The sequence below is a fragment of the Hyperoodon ampullatus genome (assembly GCF_949752795.1).
Source record: "Hyperoodon ampullatus genome assembly, chromosome: 8".
Classification (NCBI taxonomy): domain Eukaryota; kingdom Metazoa; phylum Chordata; class Mammalia; order Artiodactyla; family Ziphiidae; genus Hyperoodon; species Hyperoodon ampullatus.
The window spans coordinates 87,998,990-88,018,162 of NC_136921.1; the positions used below are offsets into that span (position 1 = coordinate 87,998,990).

Sequence of the window (19,173 nt, forward strand, 5' to 3'; positions counted from 1 at the left end):
TCCATGAAACTAAAAGTTTGGTCTTTGCAAAGATCAGTAAAACTGACAAACTTTTAGCTGGACTGACCAACAAAAAAGAAAATACAAATTAGCAAAACCAGGAATGAAGGAGAGGATAGCACTACAGTCCCTACAGAAATTTAAAAGGATTATAAGGGAATGTTATGACCAAATTTATGCCAACAAATTAGACAATTTAGTTGCAATGAACAAGTCCCTGAAAAGATAAAAAATTTCAAAACTGACTCAAGAAGAAACAGAAGTGGGCTTCCCTGGTGGCGCAGTGGTTGAGAGTCCGCCTGCCGATGCAGGGGACACGGGTTCGTGCCCCAGTCCGGGAAGATCCCACATGCCGCAGAGCGACTGGGCCTGTGAGCCATGGCCGCTGAGCCTGTGCGTCCGGAGCCTGTGCTCCGCAACGGGAGAGGCCACAACAGTGAGAGGCCCGCGTACCGCAAAAAAAAAAAAAAGAAGAAGAAGAAACAAAATCTGACCAGAACTATAAGGAAAGAAATTTAAATTTATAATTCAAAATATCTTCATAATGAAACGCCAGACCCAGATGATTTCACTGGTGAATTCTGTCAAATGTTTATAGAAAAAATAACACCAGTCCTTCCCATACTCTTTCTGAAAATAGAAGAAGGAACACTTACCAACTCATTCTATAAGGCCAGTATTATCCTAATATCAAAGCCAGATAAAACATAATAAGAAAACTTCAGACCACTGTCCCTCCTGAACATAAATGCAAAAATCCTTGAGTATGTATTAGCAAACTGAATCCAGCCACCAATAAAAAGGATTATACACCACAACCAAGTGGAATTTATCCCAGAAATGTAAGGCTGATTTAACATCTGAAATCAATTAATATAAAACATCATAATAGATAATAGAATAAAAGACAAAAGCCATTTGGCATTCTGCAACACCCATTTACGCTAAGAAATCTCAACAGGCTAAAAAAAGAAGTCAATTTTCTCAGCCTGATAAATAGCATCTATTAAAACCCACAGCTAAGATCATACTTAAAGGTGAAAAATTGAATGTTTTTCCCTCAAGGTTGGGAACAAGGCATGAGGTTCTGCTCTTGTCACATCTAGTCAACATTGTACTGGAGGTTCTAGTCAGTTTAATCAGGCAAGAAAAAGAAAATAAAAGGCATCCAGGTTGGAAAGGGAGAGGTAAAACTGTCTTATGTGACATGATTCTCTAAGACTCAGGAAACCCCAGGAATCCACAAAAAATTACTAAAACTAATAAACAGGGTAAGCAAGGTCACAAGGATCCAAGATTAATATACAAAAATTAATTGTATTTCTATATACTGGGAATGAACAGTCTAAAAATGAAATTAAAAAACCATTCCATTCACAGTACTATCAAAAAGAATAGTACTTTGAAAAAAAAAAAGAATAGACTTTGGTATAAATTTAATAGTATTTGGGTATAAATTTAACATAAGAGGTGTTAAGACTTGTGCAATGAAAAGTACAAAACATTGCTGAGAGAAAATAAAGATCTAAATAAATGGAAAGATTACATGTTCGTGGCTTGGAAGACTCAATATTGTTATGAAGGCAATTCTCCCAAATTGATCTACAAATTCAAAACAATTCCTATCTAAATCTCAGCAGACTTTTTTTGTAAGAAGTTGACAAGGTGATCCTAAAATTCACATAGAAATACAAAAGACTGGAATAGCCAAACCAGTTTTAAGAAAGATCTAAGTTTAAGGTCTTTGCTGCATTTCAAAACTTATTATATAAAGATGTTAAAAAAAAAAACTTATGGGGCTTCCCTGGTGGCGCAGTGGTTGAGAGTCCGCCTGCCGATGCAGGGGACACGGGTTCATGCCCCGGTCTGGGAAGATCCCACATGCCGTGGAGCGGCTGGGCCCGTGAGCCATGGCCGCTGAGCCTGCGCGTCCAGAGCCTGTGCTCCGCAACGGGAGAGGCCACAACAGTGAGAGGCCCACATACCGCAAAAAAAAAAAAAAAAAAAAAACTTATTATAAATCTGCAGTAATTAGCATAGTGCAGTATTGGCACAAGGACAGGCATATAGAGCAATGGAGCAAAATTAAGAATTTAGGGGAAAAAACCTTGCACTGATGGTCAACTGATTTTCAACAAAAGTGTCAAGACTATTAAATGGGTAAAGGATAGTCTTTTCAACAAACTGTGCTGGGAAAATTAGAAATCCACATGCAAAAAAAAAAAAAGTCTTAGACCCTCACCTCAAACCATACACAAAAGTAAACTGAAAATGGATCATAAAAATTATCAAATTGTACACTTATAGTATGTGAATTTTAAGATAGAGAATTTATATCTCAAAGCCATTTTTAAAGGAATTTTCTCTCTTGGCCTTTTGTGCTTCAAATTTGAGGGCTCTTTCTAAATCCTGATGCAACAAATACTGATTTGCTTGCATTGTCACATAAACCTTCTGACTTATGTGTTTAATCTTATCTCATAAGAATAACAAATTTTGAAGAAATACCTATATTCATGCCTGCCTTTGTTTCAAATACATTCTTGCAACATCCTTGTGTTTCTGAATTCCATCTGAATGTCTTTGGATTTAATTGTCAGCTCAAGTTTTATTATTCATTCTGTTAGTGGTCTTGTCTTTGACAGATTTCTTACCAGGATGACATTAACTTTTAGAAACTTTTAGAAACAGCATGGAACAGTTTTTATAAACTTTTAACGCCTTTTGTTAAATTATTTAACACATTTTCCCAATGAAACTATGAAGTCTTATTTCTGAAATGTGCCTTGGTTTTAATTATATCCTTATGTTTTCTTTGAAAATAGAATATGCTTCTCTAGGATCACTCTATGATTACATTAACAGTAACAGAAGTGAAGAGATGGACATGGATCACATTATGACCTGGGCCACTGATGTAGCCAAAGGTAATGCTTCGTGTATTCTTACAGAATCGATGGAGAGCATCCTGACATGGTGACTTTAGTCAGAGGATTTCTTATTCTGTATCTTAAGATGTTCTTTTTTCAGACCAAGAGTAGCAAGAATGTTGCAACTTACTGTGCACATAATATTTTAGATCATTGCCTTTCTACTCCTGCATTCCTTTGCTCTCCTTCCTTTCTTTTTTACCAAAAACCAAGTTCCAACAAAATCAGTGGCTCCAAGGCAGCATTTTTGCCCTATTTTGTGACATTGTAATTGACCAGCTTGTTTGATACATTAAATGGAGAGATTATAATTCTGTTGTGCTGCAAGTCTCTACTTAGATGCAGTATCCAGAAAACATGACTTACTGTAGGATTAGTTCTACTCATTTCGGATACATAATAATATGCTAAAAATAGTAACCACTTGCAAAAATTTTTTTTATTTATCCTGCCATGCAAAAGCAATTCAGATTTTATTTTGTATTTAATGTAAACTTGGAAATCACCCTTGGAAATGAAATATTTTTAATACACAATATGCCTAAACAAGGTGCCTAGTTCGTTTTCCCTCATAAATTCCTGCATAGACAAATGCTTTCTAAAGCAATTTAAATTCCATTTATTTTTATCTTTTTATTTTCCATTTTCCTAACTGAATGTTTCTGAGTTTTATTTGTAACTGTCAAAGTTGCTTTGGAAACAACTTAATCTAATGAATGCTGATGGTTACGTTTGTATTCTAGCAACCCCTAGAAAGCAAGTCTTTCCAAATTTTACTGGAGCAATTAACTCCTTTGCATTTTGCCGCTCCAATCTCTACCAACATCTCTTTACAAAGCAAATAAAGGGATATTTAGCATCCAATAAGGAAAGCAACTCATACTTTGCTTTCACTGGGAAGTCACACAGGGACTTCCAAAAGTAATAGCCTTTCCTTTGGGGAATTATCTTGTCTGCTTTAAGTTTCATCAACACCTGCCAAATTCTTCAAATGGCGAAAGTGAAAATAAAAAAAAAAAAGTTCCATGCTAAATGCTGCTGCTTGAGTGATACTTCATTACCTTATAAGAATAATAAGCTCTATGTTTAGGATGGTATACCTAAGGCTTTGGCTGTGTAATTAACTTAATTGTATATTCATGCATCAGACGTCTCAAATCAGCCTTAAAATTTCACATTCTTCAAGACATTTTCATGTAACATCATAGCCACTTCTCTGCATATTAGTAGGCCACCTGTTTGTAAGCAGGATAATGTGCTATTATTGGAAACTGCCTGAAGCATTGTGGAAATACACTTACAGAAATGTAAATACATATACAAGCAGTCCTTGACTTAAAACACTTCACCTTACAGACATTTGCATTTAGGGTGCTCAGCCAATTACACCCATCTTACTACTTAATGGCACTTAGGATGGATAGACAGCAAACAAATCAACCGGCACCAGTCACTCAGCTTCCAGCTGTACACCCTCCACTTAAGCTTCTCTGGCCCCCAGCCTGTAAACCTCGTCCCTCCTGGTCCCTTCCCCTGCAACAGTCCCTGTCTGTAGGGCAAGTCCTTTGGCTCCAGATCAGCTCAGTCATTCCTGTGGTTTCTCAAGAGCCCTGGCACTTTGTATCAGAAGGACAAGGAAGAAAAAGAACAGGACTAAATAGCACACTGGAACTAGAGGTAAAAAATAGGGATGGAGAAAATGGGAGTGTCCAGAACCACATGGTAATAAAATCACTTTTTGGTGGCTGATGAATTAATCTGAAAGGCAAGTTCTAATGTGTTTGGACTCAGGGGAGAAGTGTGAGGCGGAGAAGAGACTTGTTTATGTGTAGTCACAAGTAATACTTAATACTTAAAATGGCCTACGAAAGGAAGAAGAAATCAATGCTTTCAGAATGACTTCTACCCTCTCTGATAAAGCTATGTGTAGAACTTGGAGATGAAATAGGAAGGCTTGATTTTTGTTGATTCCATTTTGAATTCAGCTGTGCCCTTCAGTTTGACCATGACTGAAGCCACTGAAGCAACAAGATGTTGAGAAATCAAAGGATGAATAATTCATTTCAAATAAGAGTGGATTCGTGCATTTTGAAATAAGCATTGCTTAACATCACTGCAAAGAGAAAATCTCCTAAAAGGCAAAAAAAAAAGATTCTCTTCTTTCTGGGTGGGAAGAGGGATGGAGGGCAGACCAGCCAGTATATCTGAGATTGCTACAAGTCAGTCAACAATGGGTAAAAGGAACAATTAAAGCAAATAAACCAGGATCCAATCTCCAAATGGTCATCATTGATTCCAAATCTCCCCAGTGACTCCTGTGAAATCTTTTTTTAGGAAACTCTGAATCTTAAAATTGATGAAAATATTTTTCAGCATTCCTATTTTTTTGCAATAAAAATAAGGCAGACAGAATTGTAGATAGCTCTATAAAAACACATTAAATAGAATTTTATATGATTTTGATCACAACTGTTTATGTACACTAAATATTCTATAAATGTATACTATATGTTATACACAAATAATTTACAATACTTTTTCTCGTAATATCTGCCATGAGGAAGAAAAGTGCCTGTATTTAAAGCTTTTGTGCTTGAGCGTTTTTTGAAATTCTTTATTGTCAGCAAATGTAGAAATGATCTAGGTCTACCTCTAATAGTAATTAAATAGTTTCTACCTGAAAAATTATTCAGGAATTTGATTCTTAAAGAAAAAGAGAAATAACTATGAAATTCTGTCATAAAAATTATTAAAAGTCTCCTGAGTTGTAGCTTTTGAATTTTCACAGCTTAGAATATTGTAGAACTTAATATTAGAAGAAATATTTCTTTTATTCCAGTTATATCTTGTTTAAGATCATTTAAATTACTAATACTTTTGTTGACTCTTCAGTAATATCTTTATATGGCAAGAGTTTAAATTTTTTGAAATTTTTCCTTGTTCTTTCATGATTCTTCACTATATAATAATCAGAATAGTAGAAAATAATAGATTATTTTTAAAATTAGCCTTTATAAAACTGAAATTTTCTATATACGGAAAAAAGGAACCAAGGCCTAGTTATTAAATTATTGTTCAATAGATAGTTCATTAACCAAAGGAACCTGTTTGATTGGGGTGAGGGGCTATTCCATTGTTTATAAAAGACAACTTGAGAAATAAAGAGAGGAAATGTTTCAGTAGAAAATGCTCTTGTTCTTTATTCTAAGGGGATAGACTGTATAAATACTGGGAAAGAGTCATTTTTTAATTCAAAATAATAAAATTCTATAGACATCCAATTTACTGAAATAACCTGATTTTCAATATGTTGTAGAGAATTTTGGAGTACATTTAAATATAGATTATCTCAAAGATTTATCCTTGTAAGAATAAAATATTTTGTAACTACTGTATATTTTTCTATCTGAGGATCCCCAAATCCTTTACCAACCACAACTAATGAATCCAACCAGTTCTCCCCACCCCTCCTCCACCTCTACTCCCAAGGTCTTACTGGAATGAGTACTGAGAAACCAAGCTGCCCTGGCTAACTGCAGACATGCAGATGAAAACTGAAATTTTTGGTCAGAACTTTGGCTGATTTAGAAGGCAGCTGGTAGTATAGAATATCTTAGTCATTGGAGCATTTCTTCCAGTGGTATCTGTGCTATTTTCATGCAGACTCCAGAAAATTAAGGTGTCCTTATTGGGTATTATAAGACACTAGCTTTATCCACAATCAAATTCCAACTTCTGGGCTTCCCTGGTGGCGCAGTGGTTGAGAGTCCGCCTGCCGATGCAGGGGACACGGGTTTGTGCCCCGGTCCGGGAGGATCCCACATGCTGCGGAGCAACTAGGCCCGTGAGCCATGGCCACTGAGCCTGCACGTCCGGAGCCTGTGCTCCGCAACAGGAGAGGCCACAACAGTGAGAGGCATGCGTACCGCAAAAAAAAAAAAAAAAGAAAGAAAAGAAAAAATTCCAACTTCTAAGAGGTTAAAGCACATAAATTTTTCTTAGCATATAAATTTTCTTGAAGTGGGCATATCCTGTCTCTATTTTATCCACCATGGAAGAACAGAGCACATGAATTTAGTTTTTGCTATTAAATCCTTTGCAAAAATCTGGAAAGTAATACTGATGTTTAAAATAGAAAGGTAATACTGAGGCAATGTTGAAAAATTATATTAATAGACCTTTCTTCCTTTTTGTACAAAAAGGAATGCACTATTTACATATGGAGGCTCCTGTCAAGGTGATTCACAGAGATCTCAAGTCAAGAAATGGTAACGTAGTCATATGTTTTTATTTTACCTATTTTATTATAAAATACATGCACCGTTGTATAGAAATAGGCATCATGCTTTCCATATCTTTTGTAACCTGCTGTTTTGACTCACTGCTGATACTGTGAAAATCTTTCCTCTATTAATAAATGTTAAAATCCTCCACATTATTTCAAGAGGCTGCATAGTATTCCACTGTATAAGTAGCACAGAATATGGACATTTGGGTTGTTTACATTATTTTTTCTATGATAAGAAATGTTGAAGTTAATACTTCTCAGTAGAAATTTTCAACACATCCCTAATTATTTCTGTAGAATCATTTTCTAAAACAGGTATTGCTGGTCAAAGCACATAGTTGTGTATTTCTAGTCTTCTATTTTTAGATGGCTCTCTGTACTAGCAGTTTGGAGTTTTGTTCTTGTTACTCCTGAGTTATTTGGCGTAAATTTTTTATGTCACTCACATTACCTGAAGGAGCGCCCAAAAATGATCAGCACAGGTTTGGAAAGTAAGAGCTTTCTTTTTCTTCTTCTCTACTTCCTAAAGTTTATATATGATCCTGTATTTTATAATTCAGAGAGTGAGCACTTTTAAATGGCAGGATTAGATGTTACCTTCAAGTAGGAGTGGTAATAGAATGCTTTGTCCATTATATCACTTGCAAATTAATGGAAAAAGGCAGTGGGATTATTTAGCTAGCCAGCACTCAGAGTTTGCCTCAGAGTTTGCTACTTAAAACCAAAAAATCTTGCTATCAATTCATTCACATGCTTTAATTTTTTTACTTGCTTTCTAAGTGATTCTTCTAAGTATGGAGGAGGAGGAAAACAATTTATTTTTAGAAAATCTTTAAATCACTGCAGTTAAAATGGGTAACTGCTAATAGTGTGATCCTTAGAATGGGTAGTCTGGTCAGCGGAGGAAGAGAACTCAGGAATCCAACCAGCTGCCCAGGACCTTGATGCTTGTGGGGGTGGAGAAGGGGAAGTTATCGGCAGCTGCCACTCCTCAGCAGTCCAGGTTGGACCAGCACCCTGACCCTGACAGTTCACTCTGGCTGATTGTTCTTGCCCTTTTCTAGGTTTCATCACTTATCCTTTGGCTTTTCTTAGACATAAGCTTCCTGGAGCTAAACACTTTTAATATATATTGGCTAGCAGGAGGTCATTAGGAGATAATAAAGAATCTAGTAGGAAGTATCAGAGTTTTATGACTTTGTACATTTTCAGTTCTTGCTCAGAATTTCAATCTAAATAAGTTGTTTAACATCTCTCCTTTTAATCTAGTTTACCAGTATATCCTAAATATCCCATGAGAGGAGAATGGTTAAATTATCCAAGATGTCATTATGAAGACTAACAATGGAGAATGTTCCCATTTTTAAAAATTATAGGGCTTCTCTGGTGGCGCAGTGGTTGAGAGTCCGCCTGCCGATGCAGGGGACATGGGTTCGTGCCCCGGTACAGGAAGATCCCACATGCCGCGGAGCGGCTGGGCCCGTGAGCCATGGCCACTGAGCCTGCGCGTCCAGAGCCTGTGCTCCGCAATGGGAGAGGCCACAACAGTGAGAGGCCCGCATACCGCAAAAAAAAAAAAAAAAAAATTACAATTTGCGGGCTTCCCCGGTGGCACAGTGGTTAAGAATCTGCCTGCCAGTGCAGGGGACACGGGTATGAGCCCTGGTCCGGGAAGATCCCACATGCCACGGAGCAACTAAGCCCATGCACGGCAACTGCTGAGCCTGCGCTCTAGAGCCTGCGAGCCACAACTACTGAGCCTCTGTGCCACAACTACAGAAGCCCGCACGCCTAGAGCCCTTGCTCCGCAACAAGAGAAGCCACCGCAATGGGAAGCCTGTGCACCGCAACGATGAGTAGCCCCTGCTCGCTGCAACTAGAGAAAGCCCACGCACAGCAACGAAGACCCAACGCAGCCAAAAAAAAATTACAGTTTGTGTAGTTACTTGATGTGAAAACACATACACATTGAAACAATATAGATCAAACTTTTAACAGTTTTTGGGGGGGTGGAGACAGAATAGTAGGACTTTCATTTTCTAAGTTATATAGATTTATTTATTTATTTTAAATTTATTTATTATATTTACTTATTTTGGGCTGTGTTGGGTCTTCGTTGCTGTGCACAAGCTTTCTCTAGTTGTGGCGAGCGGCGACTACTCCTCTTTGTGGTGCGTGGGCTTCTCATTGCGGTGGCTTCTCTTGTTGCGGGGCATGGGCTCTAGAGCGCAGGCTCAGTAGTTGTGGCACACGGACTTAGTTGCTCCGCGGCACGTGGGATCTTCCCGGAGCAGGGCTCGAATCCATGTCCCCTGCATTGGCAGGCGGATTCTCAACCACTGCGCCACCAGGGAAGCCCTAAGTTACACAGATTTATAATGTTAGACTTTTTTTAATGAACACTTATTAATCTTATAGTCAAAAAAAAGTAGTAGAAGTACTTTTTAAATAACTGAATATAGTATTAACAATATTTATATTTTTATTTGAAAAAACGTATAGCTTATTATATATAGTATCAAATTTACCCTTAGGCTATTTCTGTGTATTGGATCATGCAAAGGTTATTTTCTCCACTTATCAAGGTCATTAGTAACAGCTAATAAGTATTGCTAAACTACCATGTTCAAGGCACTGTGTGGCTTACAAAGGAAAGGCTAGAAACATTTCTTCAGGATCTTGCCCTTGGCCTTCTCCCTTCTTATGCTCTTATTCGCCCACTCCCATAAAAGCCCCAACTACATCTTAACACTCGCAAATAGATCTCAGCTTCAAAACTATCTATCTGCTTATTGAACATATTCACATACGTATCTTGTGTGACCCTAAAATGTACTGTGTCCAAGTTGATCTTTTCATCTTCTGCCTACCCCCAAAAAAATTATCCCTTCATTCCCTTCTCAGTGAGTGACAATACCAGTTGCCTAATCCAGTAATCAAATAAAAAGGAATTACAGTTTGATTGCAGAGTTCCTGTTCTAACCATTATGCTGTATTGCCTCTATTTTATTTCCTCTTTGAGTTCTCCTCCTCCTCCCCCATAGCCAATTATCCAAGCCCAGTTGATTCTGCTTCCTAGCTGTTTCTTAACTCGGTCCACTTCTCTCCTGTCCTTTGCCACAGCCTTAGTGCAGGCATCCTTATCTCTCTTGGACTACAGCACTGGTGCACACAGTGATCTCCTTACCTGTGTTCTGTTCCCCTCTGCACATTTGACCATTTCATTCCTCCACTTAAAATCATTCATTGCCTTTCCACTTCTCACAAAGGCTCTTCTGGACCTGGCCTGTGCTCTCCAAAATTGCATGCCTTTTCCTCTGCTCCTGACCTTTTGCACAAGCTCACTCTTCTGCTTAGAAAACTGCTTTCCTCCCCCAGGTCTCCTCTTTCTGGTTAGCATAGCATCATTTCTTCCAGGAAACTTCAACCTCCTTACACTTTGACTTATTAGACTGCTCTTTGGTCCTATGGCAGTCTCCATGCCTCTCATCATGGAACTTATCCCACTTTATTATAGATGTTTAACTGTCTTTACAATTAGACTGTAATCTCTACCAGAGCTGAGACAATGCCAGTCTTGCTCACCTTCCTCTGCTAGAACATAGTACATGGCCTTGCCCATAGTATATGCTCAACAAATATTTGTTAAATGAATGAATGTATGAATAGGTAAATAAATGAGTATTATCTCTGCCTTCAAGAAAATTACTCTTCAACTGGGAGGGAAAACCATATATACCACGAAGTAATAATGCTAATTATTCCTCAGTATCATGTTGACAGTCTAGTGGCAGAACCCAAGTAAAAATTTGGTTCTCTTGACTACTACTAATCTATGCCTTTTTTGCTGGATGCTACTGCATTTAATTTAAACCAGTGTTTTGAAGCCTTTTTAAATCAGCACCTCATAGAATTAGTTTTGTATTTTTATTTTAATGTCAGCTCCTTTTTACAAAATCTTCAGTGCAGTAAATACTTTGATTTTACCTTTCATAATGCCATATGGAAGATAGAAATAGAAGTTTATAATTTTTTTCAGTATAACTCAAATTAGATGAGTTTCATAATTTATCTTTTTTTTTCCTTTTAGTTGTTATTGCTGCTGATGGGGTGTTGAAGGTAGGACTGTTTATTTTAATTTTTTAAAATTTCGTTAATTTCAGATGTAGGTTCTGTGACTGGTAATTCTTTTATTAGTCAGTGAGTAAAAAGTTGATACTCGTTTCTCTTTTCTCAGATCTGCGATTTTGGTGCCTCTCGGTTCCACAACCACACAACGCACATGTCCTTGGTTGGAACTTTCCCATGGATGGCTCCAGAAGTTATCCAGAGTCTCCCTGTGTCTGAAACTTGTGACACATATTCCTATGGTGTGGTGAGTTCATTTCTCATTTTTTTTTGCTAAAGGACATGCAAAAAGCAAACAACTTACAGAAGCGGGGTATGACAATTTAACACAGTTTTAAAACAATGATGCTGTTTCTGGTGGAATGCCCAGAGCAGTGGCAACAGAGAGAATATTTTCTAATTACTAGAAGGTTTACTTTGATCATTTTTATGCATTTGAGTTATTTTGTCGTGTGTTGAGAAGAAGCCAGTGCCATCTGCAAGAAGCAAATTTAGATGAAACCTAAAATAGTGTTGGGCCTGATGCCCTCCTGTGGAGAGTGCCTTCCTGGGTGGACATATGTCTGTAGAATATCTCTGTAAGTCAGTGGATACAATGTGGAACAGGACTTCATTGTCATGTGTTGCTCAAAAACCACCAATGGATCTGCCAAATGAGTTAATTAACAGGAAATGTCAACCATTAAACTGATTAGTGAATTTTTGGAGACTACAGAAGAAAATGTGCTTATCATCCAGCACACAGCCTTGCCCATGTCTGCTGCAATGGCTATCTGAAGCATGAATCTAAGGTCTCACATAAGAATACCAGCAGAGCAACATAGTTACAAGAACAGAATAATGTGCCGGTCGGGAGGTGGGATGCTCAAGGTCGGGAGGTGGGATGCTCAAGGAATAGAGACCACAGGAATGAATCAGTGAAGGAGCAGAAGCTGCTAGAGGAGGAGTTTTGAGATGGATCATTCTTGAGGAATAAGTTGTATCTGAATTAGCAGAGAGAAGGAAGTGGGGGTAATGGGGGAGGAGAGGCAGGGAGGTTCCTTGGTGGACGAAGGAATTTGTTTGGTGCCCTTTTTTGAGGATAAGTTTTTTATCCCTAAAAATGCTGTATTTCCTTTAAAAAGTCCAAAATAGTGTTTGGAACCCCCTGTCTTCGCCTCTCATCTCCTGATCATATTGGCTCTCTATTTTATAACTTCTTAAAAGGAGACTTTCATAATAATGGGGAAAAAGCAGTCTAACTTTAGACCAAATCAACATGCCTCTTCTTCCTGAACCGCTGTGTTTTCAACTGAAGGTGACAGCTGATAGCACAGAAGGAGACCAACACTATCAAACCCATTCCTTTTTCTTTAGAGTTCATCAGTCTCTAGGTAATTACTGCTAGCCTCAGTAAGTTCTGGGCTGGTTTCAGTTAGCTAGCTTTTTTTAAATCATTACTACATCTTATGTATACCAAATTAATATAATATCAGTTTTGTTGGCTATTGAAAAAAATCATTTCATGAATGAAATATATGTTTTTGATGAAAGGCTAGAATTGTGAAAGTTGGAAGACAGTAGTAGCATCAGGTTAAATACCTAATTTTCCTTAATTCTGTGTGCTTCTAAGAATGAAGGCTATAACCTACTTTAGACAGTGATCAAATAAATCTTATGAAAAGAAAGGGAAAAAAACAAAAGTTCCTGAAGAAATATATTCTAAAGCTGGTCCCGTATGTCAAAAGTTACTACGTTCTAACCATCCTACAAATCATCTGCTGGGGAGTCTGAAAATGGGGAAATTTGTTGCGATTTAAGACTTTTTGTGAGATTATTTCCTCTTAATGAAGTCATGTTCCTCATTTTTAAGCAAAAATCTATTTATTGTGTCAGGCACTGCGCTAGACACCATCTTAGGGCAATTTACATTTTACTTTGCCTGCTCCTTGGGGCCAGTGTCTCATTTTATCCTGTGGAAACAGGAGCCAGCAAACTTTTTCTATAAAGGCCAGATAGTAAATATTTTAGACTATGAGGGCCACTTACAGTCTCTGTTGCATATTCTTTTGTTTTTTACAACTCTTTAAAACCAGTGAAACCACTCTGCCATCTGTAGTGGACTGACATTTGAGACCCCTGTGGGACCCTCTTATTCCAGATTGGAAGACAAGCCACATGGCTGAAGAACGGTTCCTAGTATTCTGATAAGTGACCACAATTCTCACTCTTTCCCATTGCATGTTAGTTTTAAAACAGGGGCTACTCTTTTGCTATCTTAAAGAGAGGGGTTTACTCGGAATGCTGGTTATTCTTACCCCATAGCTGCATCAGCAGAATTCCATTCAGAAAAGTGCACATGTGCTCATTTAGTTATAAATGACAAATCAGGATTTTATTTAATTCTGACCCCTTCCCATAGTTCTGTCAATTAACACCATTAGTGAAAGAAAAAGTACAAGGCATGCTTTACTGAGCCTTTTTGTTTAAACAATCACAGTTTTGTTTTTTTTTTAATGAAAATAGCGTTACATGTCCAAAGTAGGTACTCCCTAAAAGAGCAGTAGAGGACAGTTATTAAGGTAGGGGCCATGTTAGCTGTAGAAGTTTATAGTGCATAAATCTTGAAAATGATATCTATCTAGGAGAGCAATGCGGGCATTTAGAATTTTTGATGTCCTTTCAAAACAGGTGAGTAACCAGAACTCCTTTGTCAGTAGGTGCGTCTGTTTGCAGAAAATATACCAGGGCTCATTAAAAAGCCTGTTCCGGGGATTCCCTGGTGGCGCAGTGGTTGAGAGTCTGCCTGCCGATGCAGGGAACACGGGTTCATGCCCCAGTCCGGGAAGATCCCACATGCCGCGGAGCAGCTGGGCCCGTGAACCATGGCCGCTGAGCCTGCGCGTCCGGATCCTGTGCTCCGCAACGGGAGAGACCACAACAGTGAGAGGCCCGCGTACCGAGAAAAAAAAAAAAAAAAAAAGCCTGTTCCATTAATTGAGCCCACAGAGCAGTCACATGCAGATGAATAAGAACATAAAAAACAGGTGTCCCTTTTTTGAAACCCACCCCCAAAACCCCAATATATGTTTGCTTCTTCTTTTTCTTTCTCAGACTTGCTGTAAGAATTTAGCCCTTCATAGTCTCAAAGTCCCTAGCCCTCCCCAGTTTAATTAACCTCCGTTTCTTCTTAACACATGAGGAGACTAGCCAGCCTTGTATAGCCCTGAAATAAACGTGCTGGTGAAATGCCAGAAATGGATCTTGTGATCCTTGCTTCTGCCCTGGTAAGCTTCGCTAGGCAGGCAATTGTTTCTGTTTTATAAGGCAGTAGATTTTTTTCTACCCCCTTCTGGTGACTTCTCTTGAAGGACTAAACCAGGAGTGTTTAGGATATTATCCACAAAAAAGAAAAGACTTGGAGGAGAGCCAAAATCATTGAAGAATTAGCCTTCTGAAAACTCAAGACCTGGCCACTCTTTAAAAACAAAGCTCTCCTAATGACAATGCAGAAAGGATTACCTTCTCAGAAGCTTCTCAGCCAAACCCAGCTTTGAAAATAGAGTAGCTTAAGAGCGAGCATCACTGCCTCACTTGTCTCTGAGCCCTGTTCCAGAACCAGCCCGGCTCAGGTAATGGCTTTCCATTGTTTGTAAAAGAAAAGGCAGGAAAAGTACACAGACTTGTCCAAGTTTCTCTTCTGTAAACTGAAAATAGAAATTTCCCTTGTGAACCCAGTTTAAACATGGGGATGTCTCAATATAAAATGAGTTGGAAAATATTTTTAAGGTGAAAGATCACAATAATGTTTGGCCTGCATTTTTTCCATAACTGATATTTTCAGTCATAGTTTAATATACTTTTTGACCTCTAAGTGACTTCCTCGACAAAGTTACATTTTTTATGCCACATGTCATTTTGTTCAGTAGAAAAAGCTGTTGTCCTATCTCATACCACCTACTACTTTTTTGATACATTTCTGAATGGTGAATAAATAATAGGAAATCTTGAGATGTGCCGATCCTGGAATTAAACTAAAGACCTCATTTGGGCTTCAGGACCCAGTGGTTAAGGACACCGTCCCTGCCATTCTTGCCAGTTTCACATCCATCAAGTGGCTCCTTCAGCTGTGGTAGCTCTTTAGAGACCCAGAGAGGGAGTAGAATGAAACTGTCTTATTTTTTCCAGGATTAGAACCCTCGGAGAAATATAACTCGGGTCTTATTAGATTTTTGGACACTTTGCAACTGAATATTTTGGGAGAAAGAATGACATCAATCTTTTTCTGGTGTCACTCCCCAGGCTCTTGGTTCTGCATCTTACCCCACAAAACCCAGGCCGCCTTTGTGCATGTGTGCGCACGTGCAGTGTACTGTGCAGGCAGGCTGGACTCCAGAAGGAGGGGTGCAAGGCTGCTTATCCAGACGTTTTGGGGTCCAGGGCATTAGATGTATTTGAGGCAGTCATTCTTCCCATTCTCCTTAGGAATGCCAAATCCATTCACTTACCTGCCCTTCATACGCCTTCCCCTCCCCAGTCCCACCACCGGGAGGGTGGTAATTGCAACAAACTGAGGGGCTTCATTTCCTGCCTCTGTCCCCCACCCCACCCCCGTGCCGCCCTGTGTCAGGTTACCACACACCTGTTCTAGTTCTCACCCTTTCTTTTTTTTTTTTTTTGCGGTACGCGGGCCTCTCACTGTTGTGGCCTCTCCCGTTGCGGAGCACAGGCTCCGGACGCGCAGGCTCAGCGGCCATAGCTCACGGGCCCAGCCGCTCCGCGGCATGTGGGATCTTCCCGGACCGGGGCACGAACCCGTGTCCCCTGTATCGGCAGGCGGACATTCAACCACTGCGCCACCAGGGAAGCCCCCTTTCTTTACTTTCAGTGTTTGCTGGCATCATCCCCTTCTGGGATGCCCCTTACCTTCTCCTAAGCACTTCTGTGACTCAAATAGAATTATTCAGTAGCTCTTCTAAAGAAGTACCTGACACACTTGATTAAAAGCCCAAAGAGGTTTCAGTGAATTTCTTTTTCTCCTGCTTGAGCAGCATCTGCCAGTTTCCCTGATTTTGCTAATTATCTTCGTATTAGCCAGAATTCATTTAACATGTTATAGCTCCAATAAGACCGAGCGCTGGCTGAGGAAATAGTGGATATTGGATTCCCTTGAACAGTGTATATATCCTCAATCTACATTCTTATTTAGAAATGGGTTTTTGTTTTTAGCACAACAGAAGTGTAAATCAGAGGTGCTGAATTCGCTTCTGCCATGGCTCCATACCGAAACTAGGACCCGCTGCATTCTCTCTTATACTGTAGCTCTTCCCTCTCTACAATTACATGTGGTCAAGACCTTGACCTTCAGGGGTGAGAGAGCAAATTCATATTCTAGCTCTGCCACCTGATAACTCAGTGCCTTTGGGCAAGTTTATTTAACTTCCTTAAGCCTTAGTTTCCTCATCTATACAAATGAGAATGATACCTCTCTGATGGGATTGAGATTAATCATGATAACATACCAAAAGGGTTTAACAGAGTAACTGGAACATAATCACTCAATAAATGATAGTGGTTGTTATTATTACGATTATTATTGATAAAATTATAATTGTTTTTGCACTTCACAAAAGTATTGGTAGATTCAAATCTTAATACTCCTTTGTATAAATAGAGAAAGAAACTGAATGTAAAAATCTCCATTACTCAGAGTTTAAAGAGAATACAAAATCATTGGCTGTTTTCAGCATTTCCAGCATCAGTTTGCTTTGTTTGGGCATTCCAGTACAGATTTATTAATCCTGCTAATCTCAAGGATTGCAGAGAGATAACACAAACATAAATTTGCACACGCATGAACACGCACACATACACAGCCTATATATATGTATATATATAAGGCATTTATTACATTTTAGAATATAGTATAATAAATTATGTGGTAGGTGGAAAATGAATCCCTTAGACTGACTCATTTTGAGAGAGATTCCTCCAAAGCACAAAATCTAAATGTTACAGTTTGGCGAGTACCTACCATTGTGGAGTAAGTGGTTTAGCCAGTGATTTGAATTTGGCGCTCGATATTTTTTTTTTTATGAGACCATTATTGAACCTTTGAAAATATGGTTGAATTCCCAGTTATTATCTTATAGAACAATTTATCAGAGATTGAAGGTGCAAAGAGTTTTGACCAACAAAATATAAAATCTAGTTTGTGGTGATACATGAGAATTCTGTTAATTTACAAGATGAAGTTAAATCACTGAGGCCCACTGGTTTCATAAACTTTTAAGCCTGGCTCTAGATATTCTAATTCCTAAACCAGATATTTTGTTTTTAATATTAAAAAAGAACAGCAACAAGAACAACTAAAATATGTATATATATATAAAATGTATGGAAGAAGTCCTCTGCATGAATATATACATTTTGCCCAAGTTTCTACAGATGGAGTTGGTTGTGCCTGGTAACTGGATACAGTTAAATGTTAAAGTTTCAGTAATATACCAAAAATATGAAGTACAAGAATAAAAATTCCATTTTCTTTTTGTTCCAGGTTCTCTGGGAGATGCTAACAAGGGAGGCCCCCTTTAAAGGTCTGGAAGGATTACAAGTAGCTTGGCTTGTAGTGGAAAAAAACGAGGTAAGACTGCGATTCTCCATTCAGGTACATAGATCAGAAAACAGTATTGGGGTTTTGCAAAAGACTTTTTCATCTTCTTCAAATTGAAAGTAAGTTCACGCTTATGGAAAGATTAGCAGTAGGAGCTAACACAAAGGGTCAAAGTGATGTTATTCCTCATGAATGGACCCTTTACATCTAATTGTTGCAGCTTCACGTCGTGATGCTGTAGATCAAAAATTGTACAAGTACTGTACTAGTTTCTCAGTCTCAATTGTAAAACCTAGGGGTTTGTTCTTAGTGATGAAAGAAGCCATTGCGTCCAAGGTAGGGGAACAGTTTTAACTCCATCTCCTGCGTTTAGGACATCTTTTTTACTGTCCGGGAGTTGATATATCTGTAAGAGACCTTCAGCTACTTCAACTTACCTCTCCCAGCAGGAGTCACTATAGTACAAGAAACTGTCGCTTAGATGAGAATTTCAAAAATAAAAGAAGAAAAAATAGTTTCAAAAAAGGGAAAAATTACAGTTTTGCCACCTACGTTGAACACTACATTGAAGATGAGCTCCTCACTGGAATTGGCGAGGCAGTGGCATAACTGTTCCCTTCTTCATGCAGAGCCTTTCCATTTCAAAAGAACTTCAGTGGCGTAAACACCGTTTGTGCTGTGTCCCCAGCCTCGCTTTTCTTCTTCCCACAAATTGAGGCTTTCCGTTAGTTGGACCTATGAGCCAACATCAGAGAACATGGTACATTCATATCAAAGACAGCAAATACATTTTGAAAGGTTTAAAATTGTGACTGAAACGCACAGCCATGGAAATTCTCAGCATAAGGATGAAGCATCCATTATCAAGGTATTATGAGAAGTTAGATCAAGTAATGGAAGCACGCAGTTGTCTTTGCAACGCTGCAAAACAACTTTATTTCACAAAACTTCTTCATTTCCACATCTTATCTGTGCCCTTCACAAAAGGGAAGGGTGCAGTCTTAGGGTAAAATAATTTGCAAAACGGTGAATATGTAGCAATATTCCCTTTTTAACACTTTAAAAGAATTAGATTGATCTGCTCCCCACGTGAGTGCAGGAGCAAACTAGATCAATCAAAAAGCAGCTATTGACTGAGAGAAACCGAGTTTCCATATTTTAGATCACATAATTCATGGTTATCTTATTAATTTGTCCTCCTGAGCCATTGAGAATGGATGAAATGTTCATGATAG

General features: G+C 38.6%; 1 protein-coding gene across 1 annotated transcript in view; it reads left to right on the forward strand.

Annotated features, from left to right (window-relative positions):
* MAP3K20 (mitogen-activated protein kinase kinase kinase 20) overlaps nt 1–19,173 on the forward strand; it is a gene marked incomplete at its 3' end in the record, with an annotated part of 157,939 nt that overhangs the window by 72,712 nt on the left and 66,054 nt on the right. The window contains exons 3-7 of the mRNA XM_079710341.1: nt 2,826–2,927; nt 7,133–7,198; nt 11,309–11,337; nt 11,456–11,593; nt 17,882–17,968. Of these exons, the coding sequence (XP_079566467.1) occupies nt 2,826–2,927; nt 7,133–7,198; nt 11,309–11,337; nt 11,456–11,593; nt 17,882–17,968 (422 nt within the window). The remainder of the gene's footprint in view (nt 1–2,825; nt 2,928–7,132; nt 7,199–11,308; nt 11,338–11,455; nt 11,594–17,881; nt 17,969–19,173) is intronic.